This window comes from Hylaeus volcanicus, chromosome 8 (genome assembly GCF_026283585.1).
Source record: "Hylaeus volcanicus isolate JK05 chromosome 8, UHH_iyHylVolc1.0_haploid, whole genome shotgun sequence".
Taxonomy (NCBI): domain Eukaryota; kingdom Metazoa; phylum Arthropoda; class Insecta; order Hymenoptera; family Colletidae; genus Hylaeus; species Hylaeus volcanicus.
In genome coordinates, this window is record NC_071983.1 from 5,827,785 (window position 1) to 5,845,112 (window position 17,328).

The 17,328-nt window shown below is 44.8% G+C and overlaps 2 protein-coding genes across 7 annotated transcripts in view; one reads left to right on the forward strand and one right to left on the reverse strand.

Moving 5' to 3' along the window:
• The first annotated feature begins 50 nt into the window (after window positions 1–50).
• On the forward strand, window positions 51–5,433 carry LOC128881224 (dual oxidase maturation factor 1). 2 transcript variants are annotated; one of them, XM_054132033.1, is made up of 8 exons: window positions 51–1,971; window positions 2,481–2,735; window positions 3,104–3,161; window positions 3,241–3,375; window positions 3,855–4,074; window positions 4,144–4,355; window positions 4,618–4,813; window positions 5,154–5,433. In XM_054132033.1, exons 2-8 carry the CDS (start codon window positions 2,571–2,573, stop codon window positions 5,323–5,325), a joined length of 1,158 nt encoding a protein of 385 aa, XP_053988008.1. In that variant the 5' UTR covers window positions 51–1,971; window positions 2,481–2,570; the 3' UTR covers window positions 5,326–5,433. The 2 variants fall into 2 exon arrangements, with proteins under 2 accessions (XP_053988008.1, XP_053988007.1); XM_054132032.1 differs by having other exon boundaries at window positions 52–2,037.
• Window positions 5,423–17,328, reverse strand: part of LOC128881221 (dual oxidase) — a 23,072-nt gene continuing 11,166 nt past the window's right edge. For 3 of the 5 annotated variants that reach the window (XM_054132024.1, XM_054132023.1, XM_054132026.1), the window contains 17 exons: window positions 16,576–16,763; window positions 15,262–15,466; window positions 15,028–15,194; window positions 13,402–13,638; window positions 12,645–13,090; window positions 11,876–12,077; window positions 10,700–11,026; window positions 9,851–10,075; window positions 9,101–9,319; window positions 8,828–9,031; window positions 8,012–8,324; window positions 7,562–7,936; window positions 7,270–7,487; window positions 6,632–7,093; window positions 6,403–6,558; window positions 6,112–6,321; window positions 5,578–6,020 (listed from right to left, as the gene is read on the reverse strand). In XM_054132024.1, the coding sequence (XP_053987999.1) occupies window positions 5,892–6,020; window positions 6,112–6,321; window positions 6,403–6,558; window positions 6,632–7,093; window positions 7,270–7,487; window positions 7,562–7,936; window positions 8,012–8,324; window positions 8,828–9,031; window positions 9,101–9,319; window positions 9,851–10,075; window positions 10,700–11,026; window positions 11,876–12,077; window positions 12,645–13,090; window positions 13,402–13,638; window positions 15,028–15,194; window positions 15,262–15,466; window positions 16,576–16,763 (4,283 nt within the window). In that variant the 3' untranslated portion in view covers window positions 5,578–5,891. Of the gene's footprint in view, window positions 6,021–6,111; window positions 6,322–6,402; window positions 6,559–6,631; window positions 7,094–7,269; window positions 7,488–7,561; window positions 7,937–8,011; window positions 8,325–8,827; window positions 9,032–9,100; window positions 9,320–9,850; window positions 10,076–10,699; window positions 11,027–11,875; window positions 12,078–12,644; window positions 13,091–13,401; window positions 13,639–15,027; window positions 15,195–15,261; window positions 15,474–16,575; window positions 16,764–17,328 lie in introns of those variants that run through there. The other 2 variants (XM_054132025.1, XM_054132027.1) reach the window with 2 other exon arrangements.

Here is a 17,328-nt window from a genome sequence, read left to right on the forward strand (position 1 = left end):
GCTCACCTGGTGCTGGCTTCTCTCCTCGCGGGCTTCACCTGGGCCTTGCTTCTTCCGGAGGGCACAGTGGTCCCTCGTGAGTACCCAACGTGAGTTGGGTATTCCCTGTTCTTGTTACTTTTTTAGTAGGAGTAGCGAATGGAGCGAGGGAGTCGTTGAACGCTGAGCGTACTTCAACGAGTGTTACTAACCTTCCGATGGACTTCTTCTAGAAATCGTTGACACTGGTTTCGGTACACGAGACAACTCGTTTTATTATTCTTCAAGCAACTGTGGTTAATGGATTCACGGAGTCGTACGAATACCAATTAAATCTCAACGAGTCGAGTACTACTGACCTTCCAGCGTTAATGAACGCGCGTTTGATGTTCTTAATGAACGATGGCTTCGTTTCTATCGTCGCGTGCAGCCACCCGGTGCTACATTCTTGTATGAGATCATAGCCTTCAGTAATTGCCGAGTCTTGGGTGCTCGAGCTGGCCTATTTTTATTATTCTTCGAATAGAGACGGTGAATGGATTCAAGGGAGTCGTTGAACGTTAATTGGACTCGAACGAGTACTACTGGCCTTCCGACGATAATGAAGCACCGATGACTAGGCGTCCAGAGCGGGCAAACTTCATTCTGTCTTCGCGTGCACACCTGGTACTTCATTCTCGGTCGAGATCGCAGCTTCCGATAACTGCCAAGTTACAGAGACGGTATCTTTTCGTTGACACTCGAGCGCGAGAGGTGAAAAGGTTCTAAGAACGAACGACGGCTAAAAAAGGTAATCCTAAAATAACCAATCTGTTGTGGCTCTAAATAAATATAGCTTTTGTCTTGTTTTTCTCCTGTAAATGGTATATTTACATGGACGAGGTAGTTCCTCTATCTACAGTCGATCCCATAAATATTCGTACCCTCTATGTCTATCGAAGAAGTTTGACTAAATTAAATAATAGTTTCGATGTTACCAAATGAATTTTTCTATAATATATTTAATATTATTTCTGTAACAAGTAAAGAGAAGTTAATGTTTCTGGGAAGTCAAATACATACGACGAGTAACATACATATTTTTACACTTGTCATTTGTGTTTCCAAAATTTATTTAAAAACATGACATCCATTATTTAATATAGACACTCGTACTATAAACATAGAGGATACGAATATTTATGCGACTGATTGCATATGTAAGTATGCCTCCTTCAAAACCACTGTGTGACACTTTCCGCGAGTCTTCATCTGAACGCATACAGGTCAGCCGTGTCTGACCAACGTCTGAATCTACTTCCGGGTACACCGTCTACTGGTCTCTACCTCTGCTATTCATTCTAAACCTAATATCCCGCTCTCCTTCATTCTCCTCGATCGTAATACCCTCTGAAAAATAAATCAATAAATTTTTCCTCAGAAGTAGGTCATCTCGTCTAGTTTTACCCCGAGGACCGCGTCATCCTCCAAACAGCCGGACTAAAACAGCTCCCCTAGAGACATTTGCGCACGGTGGCATCTCATTGAAACCAATCTCGATTTGGCGAGTCGATTTTCCGGTTAACTAAGATTTATTTCGGTCGCGCGAACGACGAAAAGAATTCCTGTGAAACAATTGGCGTCGCGCATAGTGCCGGCGTCGAAGTCTCTTGCGTGCCACCGGGCGTGCCGCGCGATCCACGCCTCGCGTGTCACGTCTGGTGTCGTCATCCGGGATCATCGATCGCCGATCCGCCGAAATAAAACCACGCGCAAACCGTGGAACAACGTTTTCCGGTCTCAGCTGATCGGGGACACCTTTTCGCGCCCGTTCTCCTTCCTATCTCCTCAAAGACCAGCCCCACCTGTATTTCTCTTTCGTTCTCCCCTCTCGGGTGCTACCCGTCCCCTCTACCCGGCTCTCGACTGCTGGAGATCACTTTCGAAGACCCGTTAACCTACTCGGGGCCTCAGTGTTCCCGCTGCCATCGGACCTGTGCGCTATCGGCCCAGGTGAGCGCGCTTTTGCTTTCTCAACGATCGTCCTTGGATGCTGGTAGCCGAGCGTGGCGTTCCGAGGTACACCTTTAAACGTGAAGAAACAGTTTCTTTGATTTGTCGATACGAACAGTGAACCTTTGCACTTGAGAGGCGACTTTCGGTCACCTAACTTGGCGTTTGAACGAAGCACTCCTCGGGCTGCTCTGGGTAGTTCTTGAAGCAAATAGGAAACGATGCTTTTATGAGATTTTAAGAGATGATCGTCGGAGTAGAGAATGCTTTGAATTAGAGATGTTTTGGGTGACTAGTGTGTCGATCCCCTTCGGGATTTAAGGTGTTTTGAAAACATGAAAATGTACTTTGACATGTTACAAGACGCCACGGAGAGACCTTGTTTATCCGAATTAGGTTGATTACGTTAAATGACGTGAGAGAGAAGCTTGTCGAGTACAAAAAGGGTTGAAAGGAGCCTGGAACGACCTTGTTGTTGAACTTATCTCGCTTTCTCCGCGAATATTCAGGTAGGTGACTCTGATGCCAAGCAGTTTGGACGGAGAGCCGGAACTAGCCGGTTCTCTCAGGGTCGCGAGTTCCAAAATCGAATCGAGAGGATGAAGGGATGGTTCGACGCGTTCCGCATCGACGGGGGCCCGACGTTGTACAGCTACAACAACAGGACACCGGTCACTGGCGACGTTCCTTTGGTGATCGTTTTCGTTATCTTCGGCACGATCTTCACGGCGTTTCTCGTGATATTCCCTGGCGTGCGAAAGGAGGCGAGTTACAATTCGAGCTTTCTTCGTACCAGAGATGGGTAGAATGTTATGTCAACGATAGATTCATTTTACTCGTAATAAAACCGCATTCGATGGAGTTCGAAGTAATATCCAACGAAGAGAAACGAGCAGAAATACAGGAAGTGTGTAGTTACATAGGAATTATAATAAAGATAAATGCAATAAGATGATATAAGGTACGAGCCAAGAAGTAGATGTCGTAACACGGCCGTGTATCTAATTAGACCAGTTGGTATTAATAACATTCGAATTATAAAATAGACGAGTTACGGTACAATCGCCCATCTCTGATTCGAATGTTCGAACGCTACTTTTACTTTGATCGACTTTGCCTCGCGCGCTTCCAGAGACTCAGTACATTTCTCACCGTGACCCTGAGCCTCTTCGTCGGAGCCTCGATTCAAGGTACGGTCCACTTAGTCCTGCGATTAACCGAGTTTTCTCTTTCGCCGCCCTAGAATAACAGCTTCTTTGTCGTTCGCAGTGGCCCAGTATGGCTCGTCCTGGCACACCAGCTCCGCGACCGTCGTCAGCACGTATAGCGCGTACACCAGGCAGAAGACCACCGCTGAAATCGGAGGCTACATCGGCCTGATGCACATAAACATCACGTACAGACGTGAGTCACCGGAGCAAACGTTTCAATCGCTCTCTCTCTCGCATACCATGCTCGATTGTCATCGACCACTGTTAGCTGGTTTCTTAGACCGATGATTCTCGACCGTCATCTAGTCGACCAGGACTAGAATATGCTAGAATATCGCTACTGTAACGATTAACGCGTCGGTTGCCGTGTCACCCAGAAATGACGGGACTTTTCGTTCAGAAGATAACAAAATTAATTCCAAAGGTTGATTTGTGGCGGGGTGAAAAAATGTAATTCTACGACTAATGTTAAATTATCTAACCTTCGACAGCCTCGAGACAAAATGTTAAGTTCGTAAGAATTTTCACGTGTCAGGCAGCCAACGTGTTAAACAAAGGAAACAATAGCAAACGAACTCGCAGAGTTAAATAGTGTTTGCGTTAAATAGCTCCGTGCATTTAGCTCGAACGGTGATTAATATATGAATAATTTATTCACACACTGTCTTGCAGTGGTGCCTAATAGCGAACACCCAGTAGATGACATCGAGTACAACGAAAGGTTTTGGTGGAGAAGCACGGGTGAGATGACCAGTGCCTTCAAGGAGGCCCTGAATCAGGGCGCACCGTTTCCTATAGTGTCTCTAGCGGAGTACTTCAGTCTTCACGAGGAGGGCTTCTCCTGGGGAAGCAAATATCGTCAAGCTGGATACTACGCGTCCCTCATGCTATGGTAACGGTTCTTTTTTAACGAGTCATTCTCGAATCGTTCGAGTCTGATGTGTCTGGCCGCTTTCTCCAGGACATCCTTCGCCTCTTGGGCTATGACGAACCTCCTGTTGGTAGTAGTGCCGCGTTACGGAGCGTACGGCATGATTTTCACCGGCATATGCATGCTGTTGACGAACCTGATATACTGGGCGCTTCTGCCGTGCGAGCCTCTAATAGCGCACATCGATGGCTCCATCCTTGCTTTCGATCTGGGATGGAATTATTGGCTGGTCTTACTGTCTGGTTCGTATCGAGAAATGTTGCCGTATTTTGCGAACTATAACGCGCAATGTTTCTTTGAATAATCGCCTCCAAAATTCGGGTGCGTCTTATACTCGAAATTAATATAAAAACGTCCAGTATTTGATTTAAAATTCCCGCCAGTCTTAAAAATGACCATAAGTAAGAATTATGGTGCGCCCGATAGTCCCTAAAATACGATAATGAAGCGATGACGAATGTTGAGGTTGATAACGAAACATCGAGGAGCTGCAAACTGTTCCAGGTATTGGATGCATGTTCGCTGGCGCGGTGATAACGGCAATCGATATGATATTCCCTCATCAGTTCTCCACTATACTCGAGGTTGACTACGACACTCCCTACGACCGACACGTTATCATAGAGGAGAGCTTCGACACGAGGAACATCAGACGGAGGCTACCTAAAATCGAGGACTCTTTCGGTGATCGCATAATAAGGTTTTTTTTATCAATCTGTCTACGTTGAGTATCGAATATTTAAAGATTCATTGTTCCGTTTCCCCTTTGACACGTTGATCGCCACGTCACCCGTAATATACGGTGCTTTTTCAAAAAATTTATTCCAAAAGTTGAGTATCGAAGAAAATGAATTTTAATGAAATTCTTGAATTTCGATACAAAAGTAAATACCGCAATAAATGTTTGATTACGTAGCTTTCAGTGGTCTGTAAACAATTAGTCTGGCAATCAACGTGTCAATTAACACTAAACGTGTCAGTCTCCATCGAGATATTGTATTTTTATTTGGATGGTTAGATTTTGATTTGCATTGTTTCAGTCAACTGTCGTCGAAATTGCAGAGCAGACACGAAGCCAAGGAAGACACTCAGGGCGTGATAAATCGCGGCTACACGCCGCACGAGTCCTCGGAGTTCCAGCACGAAGACACCACCAAGAACAATTGGTCTTACCCTTTTCCATCGTCCTCGCGAAGAACCATCAACGGCTGATTTCTGTTGTTTGCGTACGTTCTTCGGTCTTCCGAAATAAAAATCATATCTTTATTCCGCTTACTCGTCTGGTTACCACCCTAGAAATCCTGGGAGAGAAGGGAGGGAATAGACAACGACCAGTCACAAAGTTTCGACTTTCAATTTTCTTAATAAGCTGAAAAATGTACATATAAATCCTTGATGTGCTAGAATAAGTTAAAACTCTACTAACTAAAAATATAGAGAACCAAGGTGGACACCTAAGGACGGTGTTTCTCAAGCTTCGTCTTCCCGCGAACCTTTTCGCGAACCTTCTCGCGATTTGTGAAACGGTGCCTATCGGAGTCCCAAGGATTTCCAAAATTCCGTCGCTCGGTTTAGTCAGTTCTGCTTATCGCGAACGCATCGTTCGGAAAGAAGACGTTCGTCTTCTTTTCATCATAAATAAGAAATGTAATACTTGTTATAAATAAAGGACGAGCGCGCACGCGCATCAATATATATACACTCGGTAGAGTTCCAGCGAGATTCGCGGCGGAACACGTCGTTCGTTTTCTTCTTCGTTCGTGCTAACATCGAGCGGACTAGCCAAAGTTCTCGAAATGATGAATAAAATACGGCAGACGACGGCCCTTGTTCACCTCGTCGCAGGACGACATCACGCTCTTCGTCAGTGGTCGCGGACCGCAGCTAAATACTCCTATTTTACTGACCTGCAACACGTTCGAATCGCATCAGGATATGTTGAAACATTTCGGTCGCGATATTCGCCGGTGATTTACTGAATTAATATAGCGACTTAACGTTATAATAGTTGGGGTAATTAAGTCTCGCCGTCGACCGACATTGACTATAATTTCTATTCGTTTCTTTAACACAACTTACGTAGCTGTGTTTCTTCTGGACAAACTTTAAGAACGAAGTCATATCGGGCCTGCCGAAGTGATTTATTGCTTTTAGCCCGGTGAATATGCTCTTCTTCGATAGCCTCTGGAAATGGTTCTCGCAAATGTACTGCAACGGAAGAGGCTCAGTTCAGTCTGCCTTTAGGCGATCGACGCCTCGAATTGTCGCGAGAGATATCCGACGACTTACCAGCATAGTAGTGCGTAAATCGAATTTATGAAAGAATTGGGTAATAAATATATGAATTTCTAAAACGTCCGTGACGTCCTTCCTTTCCACGTCCCTGAGAACATCGATGAACCATTCGAAGTGCTTGTGCGAGGGGCATATCCACAGAAAATAGACCTGCGAAGAAATAAACCGAGCGTCGATGGAAGTACATCGCGGAAACTTTCGAAAGATCGAAGAATTTTGTTACCTTTTTGCACGCGACACCTGAATATCTGTTGGTGGAGGTGCCGAAAACGAGATCGTTCAGCATGGAAGCGTAGGGGGTGACGCCGATACCGCCACCGACCATCACAGCGACCTCGAACTTATACCAGTCCTGATTGCCGCCACCGAACGGACCTTCTATTCTGATTTTTGGATGCTCGACATCCGGATTGTAATTGCACGGGTCGAAGTAGTTTCGCAACTTCCACGTCCACGGGCCCTGAGCCTTAATATGGCACGAGAGGAAGTTCTCGTGCGGCGCCGAGGTCAAGGTGAACGAATGGAATTCGTTCGATCTGAAGGCGGTGCACGAGAGGCGGACCCACTGCCCGGACAGATACTTTAAATTCGGTGGTCTGTAAAACTTGATCTTTATCACGTCCGACGGCAACAGTTCCGTCTCGATGATGTCCAATGCCATGAACTTGGTTCGTAGGCTCACTACCTGGAAATATACGAAGAAGAAGGTTACTCGATGGACAATGGATCGTACACTTCCGTGTAATAATCTACGTAAGTGTATCATACGAATCGAATTTTATAAGTAAACCGCGGCTAAATAAAATGAACGATAATAAAGGGCATAAATTGATATTACAAAAACGGCGCTGTTCAATTTACCTTATCGAGAGAGTAAATGAGCGCCGGACCGACAAAGAAAATCCAGAATCGCGGCGAGCCCGTTAAACGTGCCAAACCATGAATCAGGCACAGCGCGTACAACACCACGTACAAACTGTGAGTCGACCAAAAGAACTTGTACGCCTTTTGTCGTATAGTTGGATGAGCGAAGACGAAGATTATCGTCATCACGACGAATAACAGGATACCGGTTAAACCTAGACGAATTAGCAGCGATTTAAGCATTCGAACGATAAGTAAATATTCGATGATTAGGTAATGCGGTGGTCACCTGTCACGGTTCTAAAGAGCCAGAAGGATATCGTTAGGCGAGCATCGCTCGGAAAACTGAGCTCGCTGGTCAAGCAGCGAAGATGGGCTAGGGGTTGAGTCGAAACGTGATAAAAGTTGACCATGTGCCCCACCGTGTGCAGAACGGAAAAAAAGAGCGCGGTACAGGCAGCGATCTTGTGAAACTGAATGTGAGAATCCAACGGAATGTACTGCTGAATGGAGAACTCCTTCAGCTTGGTCAAAAGATTGCGGGACATGGTCAACAGCAGCAAGCTATAACAGAAGGACAAGGCGGCCGCCGATCCCCTGGTTATGGCGATTCCAACTCCCATTATGTGCCTCAGATCCGTGTGCTCGGACATAAAGGAGTAATCTAAAATTGCAAAAACTATTAGCCGTTCTCCTTTCGCGACGCGACTCGAAATAAAGAAAACCGTGGAATACTCGCATATGAATCTCTCGACGAACAGAGCTATGGTCGTGACGTAGAAAACGAACAAGTAAAATATATTTTGTCTGTTCTCCTCGAGGAACGTCGACACGGCGTCCCATTGTTTGCGCGCCCAGCTCTTCGAATCCTCCGAGGGAAGCTGATCGATGTGGAAACTCGTCATGCGGGCTACGTTCGTCGACGTGTCCAGGAAATTCTGCTTGGCGCCTTTGCAATCGAGACCGATCGCTACGAAATCCCCTTTGTACTCTTTCATCATCAACTTAAAATCGTTGTAGGTGAGGTAATCCTTTCTCTCGAGGCCGGCGTCCTAGAAACGGTTAACGTGAGCGCGCGATCGATATTGGAATATAGATCGGCGATTTCCAAACGTTTTAGAAAGCGCACGGCTGATTTGAACGCAACGAATATTCTGTTTACGGTTGATTCTCCGGAATTCGTTGAGTACTCGGGAGCGAAAACGACGAATTATTGTGTAGAAGAACCGAGATTAGCTGGAGCTACCGCCATTTTGAAAGAGAGGCAACGAAAGAGAGAAAGGGAGATCCGGGAGTTCCCGGGGAGACAGAAATTAAAGGACTCTGTCACAATATCCAAATTTTCAGCGTCACGGTGTGCCAAGGGAGGGGTCAGAGAGGCAAGGGGAATTTTGGTGGTGATCAGTTCATCGGAGAATCTACTGTATTTAAAAGAATTGAAAGTCAGGATGGTCTTATCCGAGCGATCGAACGCCTGTCTTAGGAATCGTGCGCGCGTTCCACTTTGAAAAACGCTGATGTAAATAGACAGTTTTGGATTGTGAAAAGCTGTTACTTGGAACATTCCGTCTATCAGTTCAGTGACGTGATCGTCCGAGAGACTAGTTGTCCTCGCGATCTCCACCAGTGATCTGAGCATTTCGGACAGCTCCTCCTTGTCTATCACTCCGTTGCTGTCCTTGTCGCACATGTCGAAAATGATCCTCAGCTTGTCCTCGGTTTTTCCTCGCGAGAATAACAACACGGTGTCCAAGAATTCCTGAAACACGCAAACGCCTAAAGTTCGGGTTCTTGTTCCTCGTTATCAACGAAAATTGATATCGAGTACCTGGAAGGAAATACGGCCGTCTCTATCCTTGTCCACGATGTTGAACATTTTCTTCACGAAGACCGCATCCGCCCGCATACCGAGAGCACTTGCGAATTCGCTTTTAGAAAGCGAGGTCCTCATAACGGTGACGACTTCCCCGCTGGCACTGTCGTCGGATCGACGTCGCCTCTCGCCAGGTCGCAGACCGAACGTCAAGGCGTAGGCTTCCCTGAAGAACTATCGCAAAAAGAATTGTTGCTTCGGATGTTCGTTGGTCGATCTTATATCGTCTTTGAAATGGATTAACCCTTTCGACTCTAGCACGACATACACGTCCCAGTGAATACATCTGGTTACTGTTAGCCAAATTACAGTTGAGACTCGCAGAAATATCAGGAGGACCGGAGACTAATCAAAATTTGATCGACAATAATTTATTAAAGAAATCTTAAATAGTAGTCAACAAAATAATTTCCATCGTTTTCGAATCATTCCCTTTTTAAAAAAGTCCTTCATTTCTGCGTTGAAAAACTTTCCCAAGTCGAACACATTTTCATTACTTTTCGATCCCCCTGATATATCTTTAAAAAAAAGTGAACATCGTTCTTATCTGACTACGATCTTTGATTTTCAGCCAATTCTAGTTTGATACTATTAATCTCTAAAATAGAAACGAATAGAATTCGAATAGAAAACAGCCGAGTCGAGATGGATTAAGGTGGCATTATAAATAAAAAAAAGAAAATTGGTTTCGATGTAGATAGGAACCTGCTCGAGTTTCTTCTGGCGGCGTTCTTTGGTTTCCGCTTTCGCAAGCATAATGTCCCTGCCCACTTGGGCCAGCGTGAAGTGTTTTTTATGGGACGCCAGAAATGACTCCAATTTCGCAATGAACTTTCTACGCGAGGCCAGCGAATCCAGCTCAAGGACAAGGTCATAATCCCGCGGTATCCGTAGCAGTACCAAGGCCTTGCGATGCCCGTTCTCGTTTTCCTAAAAGACGAGTCATTGTTACGAGCCAGGATCTCGTGTACACGGTGGCGATTGCATCGGTGGACCACATTTAACACGTCTGCAGTGGCCACTCGACGCAATCACGCTTCTGGACAATCGAGTACATTATCGAGGAATAAAGTGTGGACCGCTATTTTACAAGGTACAGTACTTACCGAACAATGGAGTCATTTTGTCGAGCGATACTTTCGACCTCACCATCCGTTCATATCGGTTCCTTTCGATATTCACTGAATGATTTTTTTTTTTTTTTAAATAACAAACTCAGAGTGGAAGAGGCTAAGCAGAATTTCCTACATCGTCCACCATCTATCAAGATGGTCTCATAATTATTCCGAGCGATATGATCCCATCGCGTGAGGCATTAATTTGAGGTGTTCACGAAAGCGTACGATTACACGTTTTTGCGGGTACCCAACGGGTCCATTGAATTCGGTTACCAAAGAATGGTGGCCTTAACGGGTCGACCGGTCGAGCGAATTTTCACGCGTTGCTTTTCCCTTGCGAAACGGTGTTGCGCGAGCCAAGGTTCCGTTCAAGATTTCCTTAGCGGATCCCGGAATTTCATAAAACGTAAAAGTAACAGAAGATTGCGGCAATCACCTGGGATTCCTCCATGGTAACGATGTTGACATCGCCGAAGTCGAAGGTGCGAAGTTTCTCCCCCTTCCGATCGACGACGTGCAGCGCCGCTTCCGGTCCGAATTTCACCTTGACCAGACGACGATGATTCGCGTGCAGCCACTCGCGCACGATCATCTTGTCCACGCAGATCTTCCCGTCGTTTCTCTTCTGTATCGCTTCCTGGAGGATTTTCAATCTCCTTCTCCGTCGATTTTGCAGCTTCACCAGCCCGTATCCGGCGCCGGCGCACAGAATCGGCACGAAGCCCAGAAAAACGCAGGCGTATATGTACACCAGCTCGCTTCCCTTAAAGAACACGGACGCATCGTTTAATCTTCTCCATTTACGGACATCGCCGGCAAGAACGTGAAATGGACAAGCAGGAAGCTTAGCGTACTGGCGAGCGAAACGATAATCGATAGCAACGAAAATTTCTCGGTATTAATTAAGGTGCATCGTCTGTTCTGATATTTTCAGTGGCTGGTTCGCGATCGTTTTCGAAGTTACAGGATCTACAAGAAACCGTTGCCACAGAAAAGAGTAGATCTTGATACAATTTATAGATATAAATATCCGGTATGGTTATAAGCGGTACACTGCGTGTCAAAAGTATGCGACCACTTAAATATCGGAAGTATCTTTAAGCCTTTATAAGGCTTATTTAAGAACTCTCTGGGCATATTTTTTTTTTATTTTTTCTGTAAAGAAAAAAGTATGAGAAACTTAAAAAATTCAAAATTGTCGTCTCTTCCTTACTGGTAACGAGTACCAGTGACTTGTAACGGTTAAGACAATTTTTCAATTAAATCGACGATACTATCATCTGTTATTTTAGTCACGAGTCGATTTTTGCACCGCGTCAAAAGTACACGATACCTAAAAAAATCCAAGCGCTCGTATAATTTTGATACGCAGTGTATCTCCAAGCGCGAAGAAAAACTGGTCAGCGAAGAGAAAGCGCGCGAAGCGTATGGATGGACGAGGATAAGTTATACTAGCGTAAACCAAGTCCAATTAGTTGTCAAACAGGCTGTAATTAACCGGCTGTAGCTCGCATTACTTTTACTTCTGAAAAACTTACATAATGGAGCAACGATCGACGAAACAATAGCAAAATCGAACGGTAGGGTGTTAAATCGCGTATGTACTAATCACCTCGAAGTAGTCGTAACGTTGCAGCGGAACGCATGGCTCCAACATAGTCGAGTTCAGTTGATAGGGTTGAGGGCAAGGATCTCCCTCGTTCCAGAGGAACACGTTCTTCTGTATCGCATCCGACGATATACCGGTCGCGTTTATTATCACATCCCACAGAGTGACGCGACGGATCTCTTCGATTTCGTTTCTCGTGAAAATCCTGAAACATACAAACGCGTCGTCAGGTTATTTCTTCGACAGAGCGTCAGTATTCGACTCCTCGACGTTTGCGATGTTTATGCAGAATTATAATTGAACTGCGGATCATTATGCATTTATAGGAGATTTGAATGCGCAAGAAACTACAAGATCCAAACAATATGCAAGAATATAAAAAAGATTGAAGGTAAAGTGTTGAGAGAGTATCGATGCATACAGTAAGCATTACGTATGTGTCATTTGTTTCATCTGTCTTCACTTGTTCTGTGAAGCTCTTGGGTGTAACTGCTATATCACGTTGTACTTTTATAACTACGATAAACCTTTATAGCGTTTTCACCTTAAAATCTGCGTCCCATTATCAGCCTGTTATTCTCACCTCTTCTTCGCTTACTGGTTTCTAACATAAATTCCTATCCAAGTTCAATTTTTATAGCCACGTTCGCGAAGATTTTATTTTGCACAGAGGATCCGCAGTCTAGTTATAATCGTCGCCGAGGAGTTACATCGCAATTTTCATTTTTCATTAGTTACACCGCAATTTTCATTTTTCATTAGTTACACCCACCCGCTCTCCTCGTTCTCGAACCAAAATCTATCAGAGTCTCTCAAACGAAGGAACTGCTCTTTGATCACCGCGGTGAAGAGCTCTCCCGGACCGGCGCTGGACTCCAGCATTCCACCGACGTAGACGTCGACGTTGTTCAGATTGTTCGAGTGAATCTCCACCAGCGTGCGCAGCAGAGAAGGATTCTTGTTGAACAGGTCCGGGTTGATTTCGTTCCAGGTTTTCCTGCGGGGCAGCTTGAAGTGGGACCTGGCGGTGTTGTAGTCCGGGAGTCCGTTGTCTCTCCCACGCATGATGTTCAACGCGCCCAAGTCTCTGCGAGAGAACTCCATCGGTCCGAAGAGGTTGTTCCTGATGTCGGTACCGAGGAGGTTGTCCTCTTTCTCGGCTATTTGGGAGGTCAGGCCCATGATCAGCTCCTCGATGGTACTGTTCGTTAAAACTTCCTACGAGATACCGAAGAAGAACTTATTAAAATCAACGATTTCGGATGCGATCATAGCAAGCCATCTAAATTCGTAATCTTTATTATTCGTAAATATTTTCGGTCACGATTGGTCGCGGTCGTTTTTAAAACTATCGATATAGGATGATCTACATCGAGGAGAAGATAAATGTGTAAATTAGATATTTTTTTAATCGTCAGTCTCCGCTATCTTTTAGACGAGTCGAAACAGGGAATTATTGATAGAGAATTAGAGAGAGAAAAAATGAACTGTAACCGAAGCGAAAAGAACACAGGAAAATTCTTACTCACATTTGAGTCCCACCACGTGGAACAAAGCCTGATGGCTGGTTGATCGGTGTTGGTTCTCCTGTACTCGCAACTCTCGTCGCGGCGGTATATACCGGGTGGGATTAGGGTGTGACCAAATCGAAACGCTGCACTTTGGAATATGTGACTGATCCCTGGATGTAGATCCGGTTTGTAGCCCATGTAAGGCGGTGGATCCTCGTCCAGTAGCAAGGGAATGTACTCGTACAGAATGATATTCTGAAACCCAAGAAAATTGGGAAACAAACTTATTAATAGCATGTAATGTAATACAATGTAATTAAGACGACGTTAACAGGTCCCACGAAGGATCACGCTTCGTGATTTCGTACTAATTGTTCGCGTAGAATGTAATTACTGTATCGAGTTGCTCTGACGATATACGGTTACACGTGAATGATATAAAATTACGTGGAAGAGTACTGAGATGTCAGTTTGCACTGCACAGAACAGATGTATTCGTTATGGTTCCTTTTCAATTGCATTTAGGATGAAGCATAGAGTGTATCCTATATCGTGGAACGATACGTGGACGTATCGAAGACATAAAAATCGATAAAAAATCTTCATACAAAAATGTACCCCACGTATCCATCATGGTTCCATTCTAATTGCATTTGGGATGAAGCATAGAGTGTATCCTATATCGTGGAACCACATCAACGACATATGTCGAAGACATAAAATCCATAAAAAATGTTCACACAACAATGTGCCCCGTGTCCACTTTTCTACTTTAGTAATATTCAATTACCTCTCAGAAAGTGTCGATCTACTCTTCATCCACCAGAGAATGGTTAACTCAAGAACTGTTCGATTACTTGGCTGAAATGGGTGAAATTACCTCTCAGAAAGTGTCGATCTACTCTTCGTCCACCAGAGAATGGTTAACTCAAGAACTGTTCGATTACTTGGCTGAAATGGGTGAAATTACCTCTGAGAAAGTGTCGATCTACTCTTCATCCACCAGAGAATGGTTAACTCAAGAACTGTTCGATTACTTGGCTGAAATGGGTCGATGCATCGTTATGCATAAATTGCACACGATCTAACGGCGAACTTACTCCATCAATTCATGCAATTGATTGCTCAAGATATCGACATAAAATTGACTTGTTAATCTCCCGGTATGGAAAGGAGTTACCGAACACCGCGAACAAACTGTTTAGTAAAATCAATTATACCGGCTCGTAATGAACTGTCGGTGTAAAGAAAACGGTTATACCTCGAGAACAAGGTCGGACGGAACATATGTTTACATGAATTCTTTTCATTGCTCTTGCGTCCCCGATCCGGTACCTAAGTAGGTCTCGCGGAGGTCTACGCAGGTATCAACACGTGACAGTGCTTTTCACCGAGGAACTAAAGAAATTAATTCCGAGAGTCGAGCATCAAAGAAAATAAATTCGAATAAAATTCTCGAATTTTGATGAAGTTACAAAAAACAAATACCACAATAATTGATTGATCACGCAATTTCCAAGTGTAGTCTGTAAACAACATTCAAACGCAGTAGAAATTTTCAAGAGTATCGCGTGTTAAATAATTTATGAAACTATCGACTGGTTCGAGAAGGCTGTCGTTTGGTGCAATTTAAGATATTTTTACCTGAAGCGTTCCCACAACGATGCGCCGTGCTTTTTGGAAGACGTCTTCGTCGGTCATATCGGGATGTTCACGCTGTATGCGCGATGCGACGACGTTGTGCCACCGATAAAACAATATTCCCAGAGCCAACATGGGCGGATGCTGGTTCGTTCGTGGATCGCCCAGAACTGAATAATCAGAATGAAATTGGAATTTTAATGAATCGTCACGTTCCGATTTGAAAACCGAACTTACGGTAAAGCCGTTCGGGGCTGAGCATCCTCATTACGTGGGGGACGGCGTGGTTGAAGAGAGGAGCGCGCATGGTGTTTCTCACGGGGAATTTCCTCGTGGGTTCCATGAGGAGGCTGCCGTTCTTGAACGATCTCATCGTGTTCGCCCATGCCTCGCTGCTCGAATAGATGAAGCTACCGTCGATCCAGCTCGTTACTTTGTTTATCTGCAACCTCACGTATTCAGAGCTATTTTTCGCGACTTATCTCCCAGATATCGATTGCAACTTTTCTGGCCAAGCGGACCCCGACACGGTTAATTATAGAACAAGAACGGTTATTTATAACGCAGGACAAATAAGCAGATGGAAGAACAGAGGCCTGACGGTGATTACGTTAACGCGAGCCTCGAGCCAATTAGAATTAGAACGGTAACGCTTGAAGTTACCGTAGTTCCTTATTGGGAGAAATTCTCGTGCTCGTTAAAACGCTCGATGAATCGAATATAGCAGGAAAAATTATGATACATTTCGTAGGGGAACGTTGGAGACACTTTATGGCGCTCTTAATTTCTGGTAGATTGATAATATTGTTTACATTTATTATGGCTAGACCGTTAGTCAGATTATTGAAATTCATTAATCACGTTCGGGAGGAAAATTGCACCAGAAATAGCCGAGTGACTCAGGAGGCGACGATTAGTACCCTGATCCTTAACTGGTAGGGTGAAATATATTGCTCGCAATAATCGCGCGTGTGGACAGGATTCGATTCCTGAACAGTTCAGAGGAACGAATCGTGTTATAATTTGATATTAGCATTCGGTGATATTTTGTCTGGTTTCCATAACGTGGAATTTTTCAGATAGAATTATTAGATAGAATTATTAGATAGAATTGTCGGCGTACAAATGTGCTGGCGTTAATCAGGATCTACTGCGAGGAAATACTATCGATAGATGGTAGTCGAATCGTATTTGGATGGTGACGTTACACGACTGGCAGGTTTATATCGACTTGACCTTGTTGCAAAACTTTGTTCTCGAATAATTTAATGTATATTTATAGAAGTTTTATATGCTTTCCTTCGTGTTCAGTATTCAACAGAGAAGCTAGAGTATGCAATGGAAGAGCGTGACGAACATATTTCGAGTGAAAACCCGAACGAAGTCACAGCAGTCCATGGATACGGAAGGTGCGATCCAGACCACGAGACCAAAATTAATGCTCGTTCCAAGACAGGCGAGTCGTCCTCATTTTTGGCTGGTTTTGACCCGAAAAGCCTGCCAGTCCAGGTGGTTACCAGAAGAAATCCATCGGGGAAAGCAAGGAATTACCTGTTCACGCGGGCTATTTGGGCTGCGTCCGGTTCGACGGTCGTGATCGGCTCGTCGGAAGGGAATGTACTTGTTACCTTGGCACTCCTTGTCGAAAACCGGGTCGCATTTGTCTACGTCGATCCGATGGTACTCTATGGGGCAGCCACTTTCGCTGGCCATGATTATCTCTGACGTGACCAGTTGCCCTGAAACATTACCCATCCGAGAGCTGATGAAAACGGACCTCCATGAGAAAGAGGCACGCGATGCGACCGGTTCCACTTTTCCTGCCAGCGATCGCTTCCTCGACTCGGTGCAAGGAGCTCGCTCCGATGGAATTTGGGCGACCGTCCCAGTTTTTACTTTCTTTTTCGAGGACACGCTTTCCTCTCTCTCGTCGTACGCTCCAACTCGACGCTTCGCGCCTGGGAGCTTTCCACGCGGCTCGATGACCATAAATTTTGCACGAGACTGGCTATATCGTTGAACATAAATCAAAGTTAACGCGTTCCCTCGAGCTTGGCGCCTGTCGGGGACAATAAGCGCTCGAGTGAAAGTTTTTCTTAAAAACAACGCGAAAATAATCGAGGATCCTATCCCGATTTCCTTAAAAGAAAAGCAACGAACTTTGAGAAATTCTGAAAATCAGAGGAGTCGTAGGGAAAAATAAATACAGGAAAAATTGCCCCACTGGTGTCCCGATCTCCTGGTTTCTTTGGAAGCAGAGCAAACACCTTTGAGAAATCTTCGAAATCGAATACGTCGAAAATG

Excerpts from the sequence above, each read along its gene's own strand:
- LOC128881224 (XM_054132033.1), top strand. The coding sequence starts at position 2,571 with ATGAAGGGATGGTTCGACGCGTTCCGCATCGACGGGGGCCCGACGTTG. Across the intron at positions 3,162-3,240 it reads CGTCGGAGCCTCGATTCAAG|TGGCCCAGTATGGCTCGTCC; the intron begins GTACGGTCCACT and ends TGTCGTTCGCAG. Across the intron at positions 4,814-5,153 it reads TTCGGTGATCGCATAATAAG|TCAACTGTCGTCGAAATTGC; the intron begins GTTTTTTTTATC and ends GCATTGTTTCAG.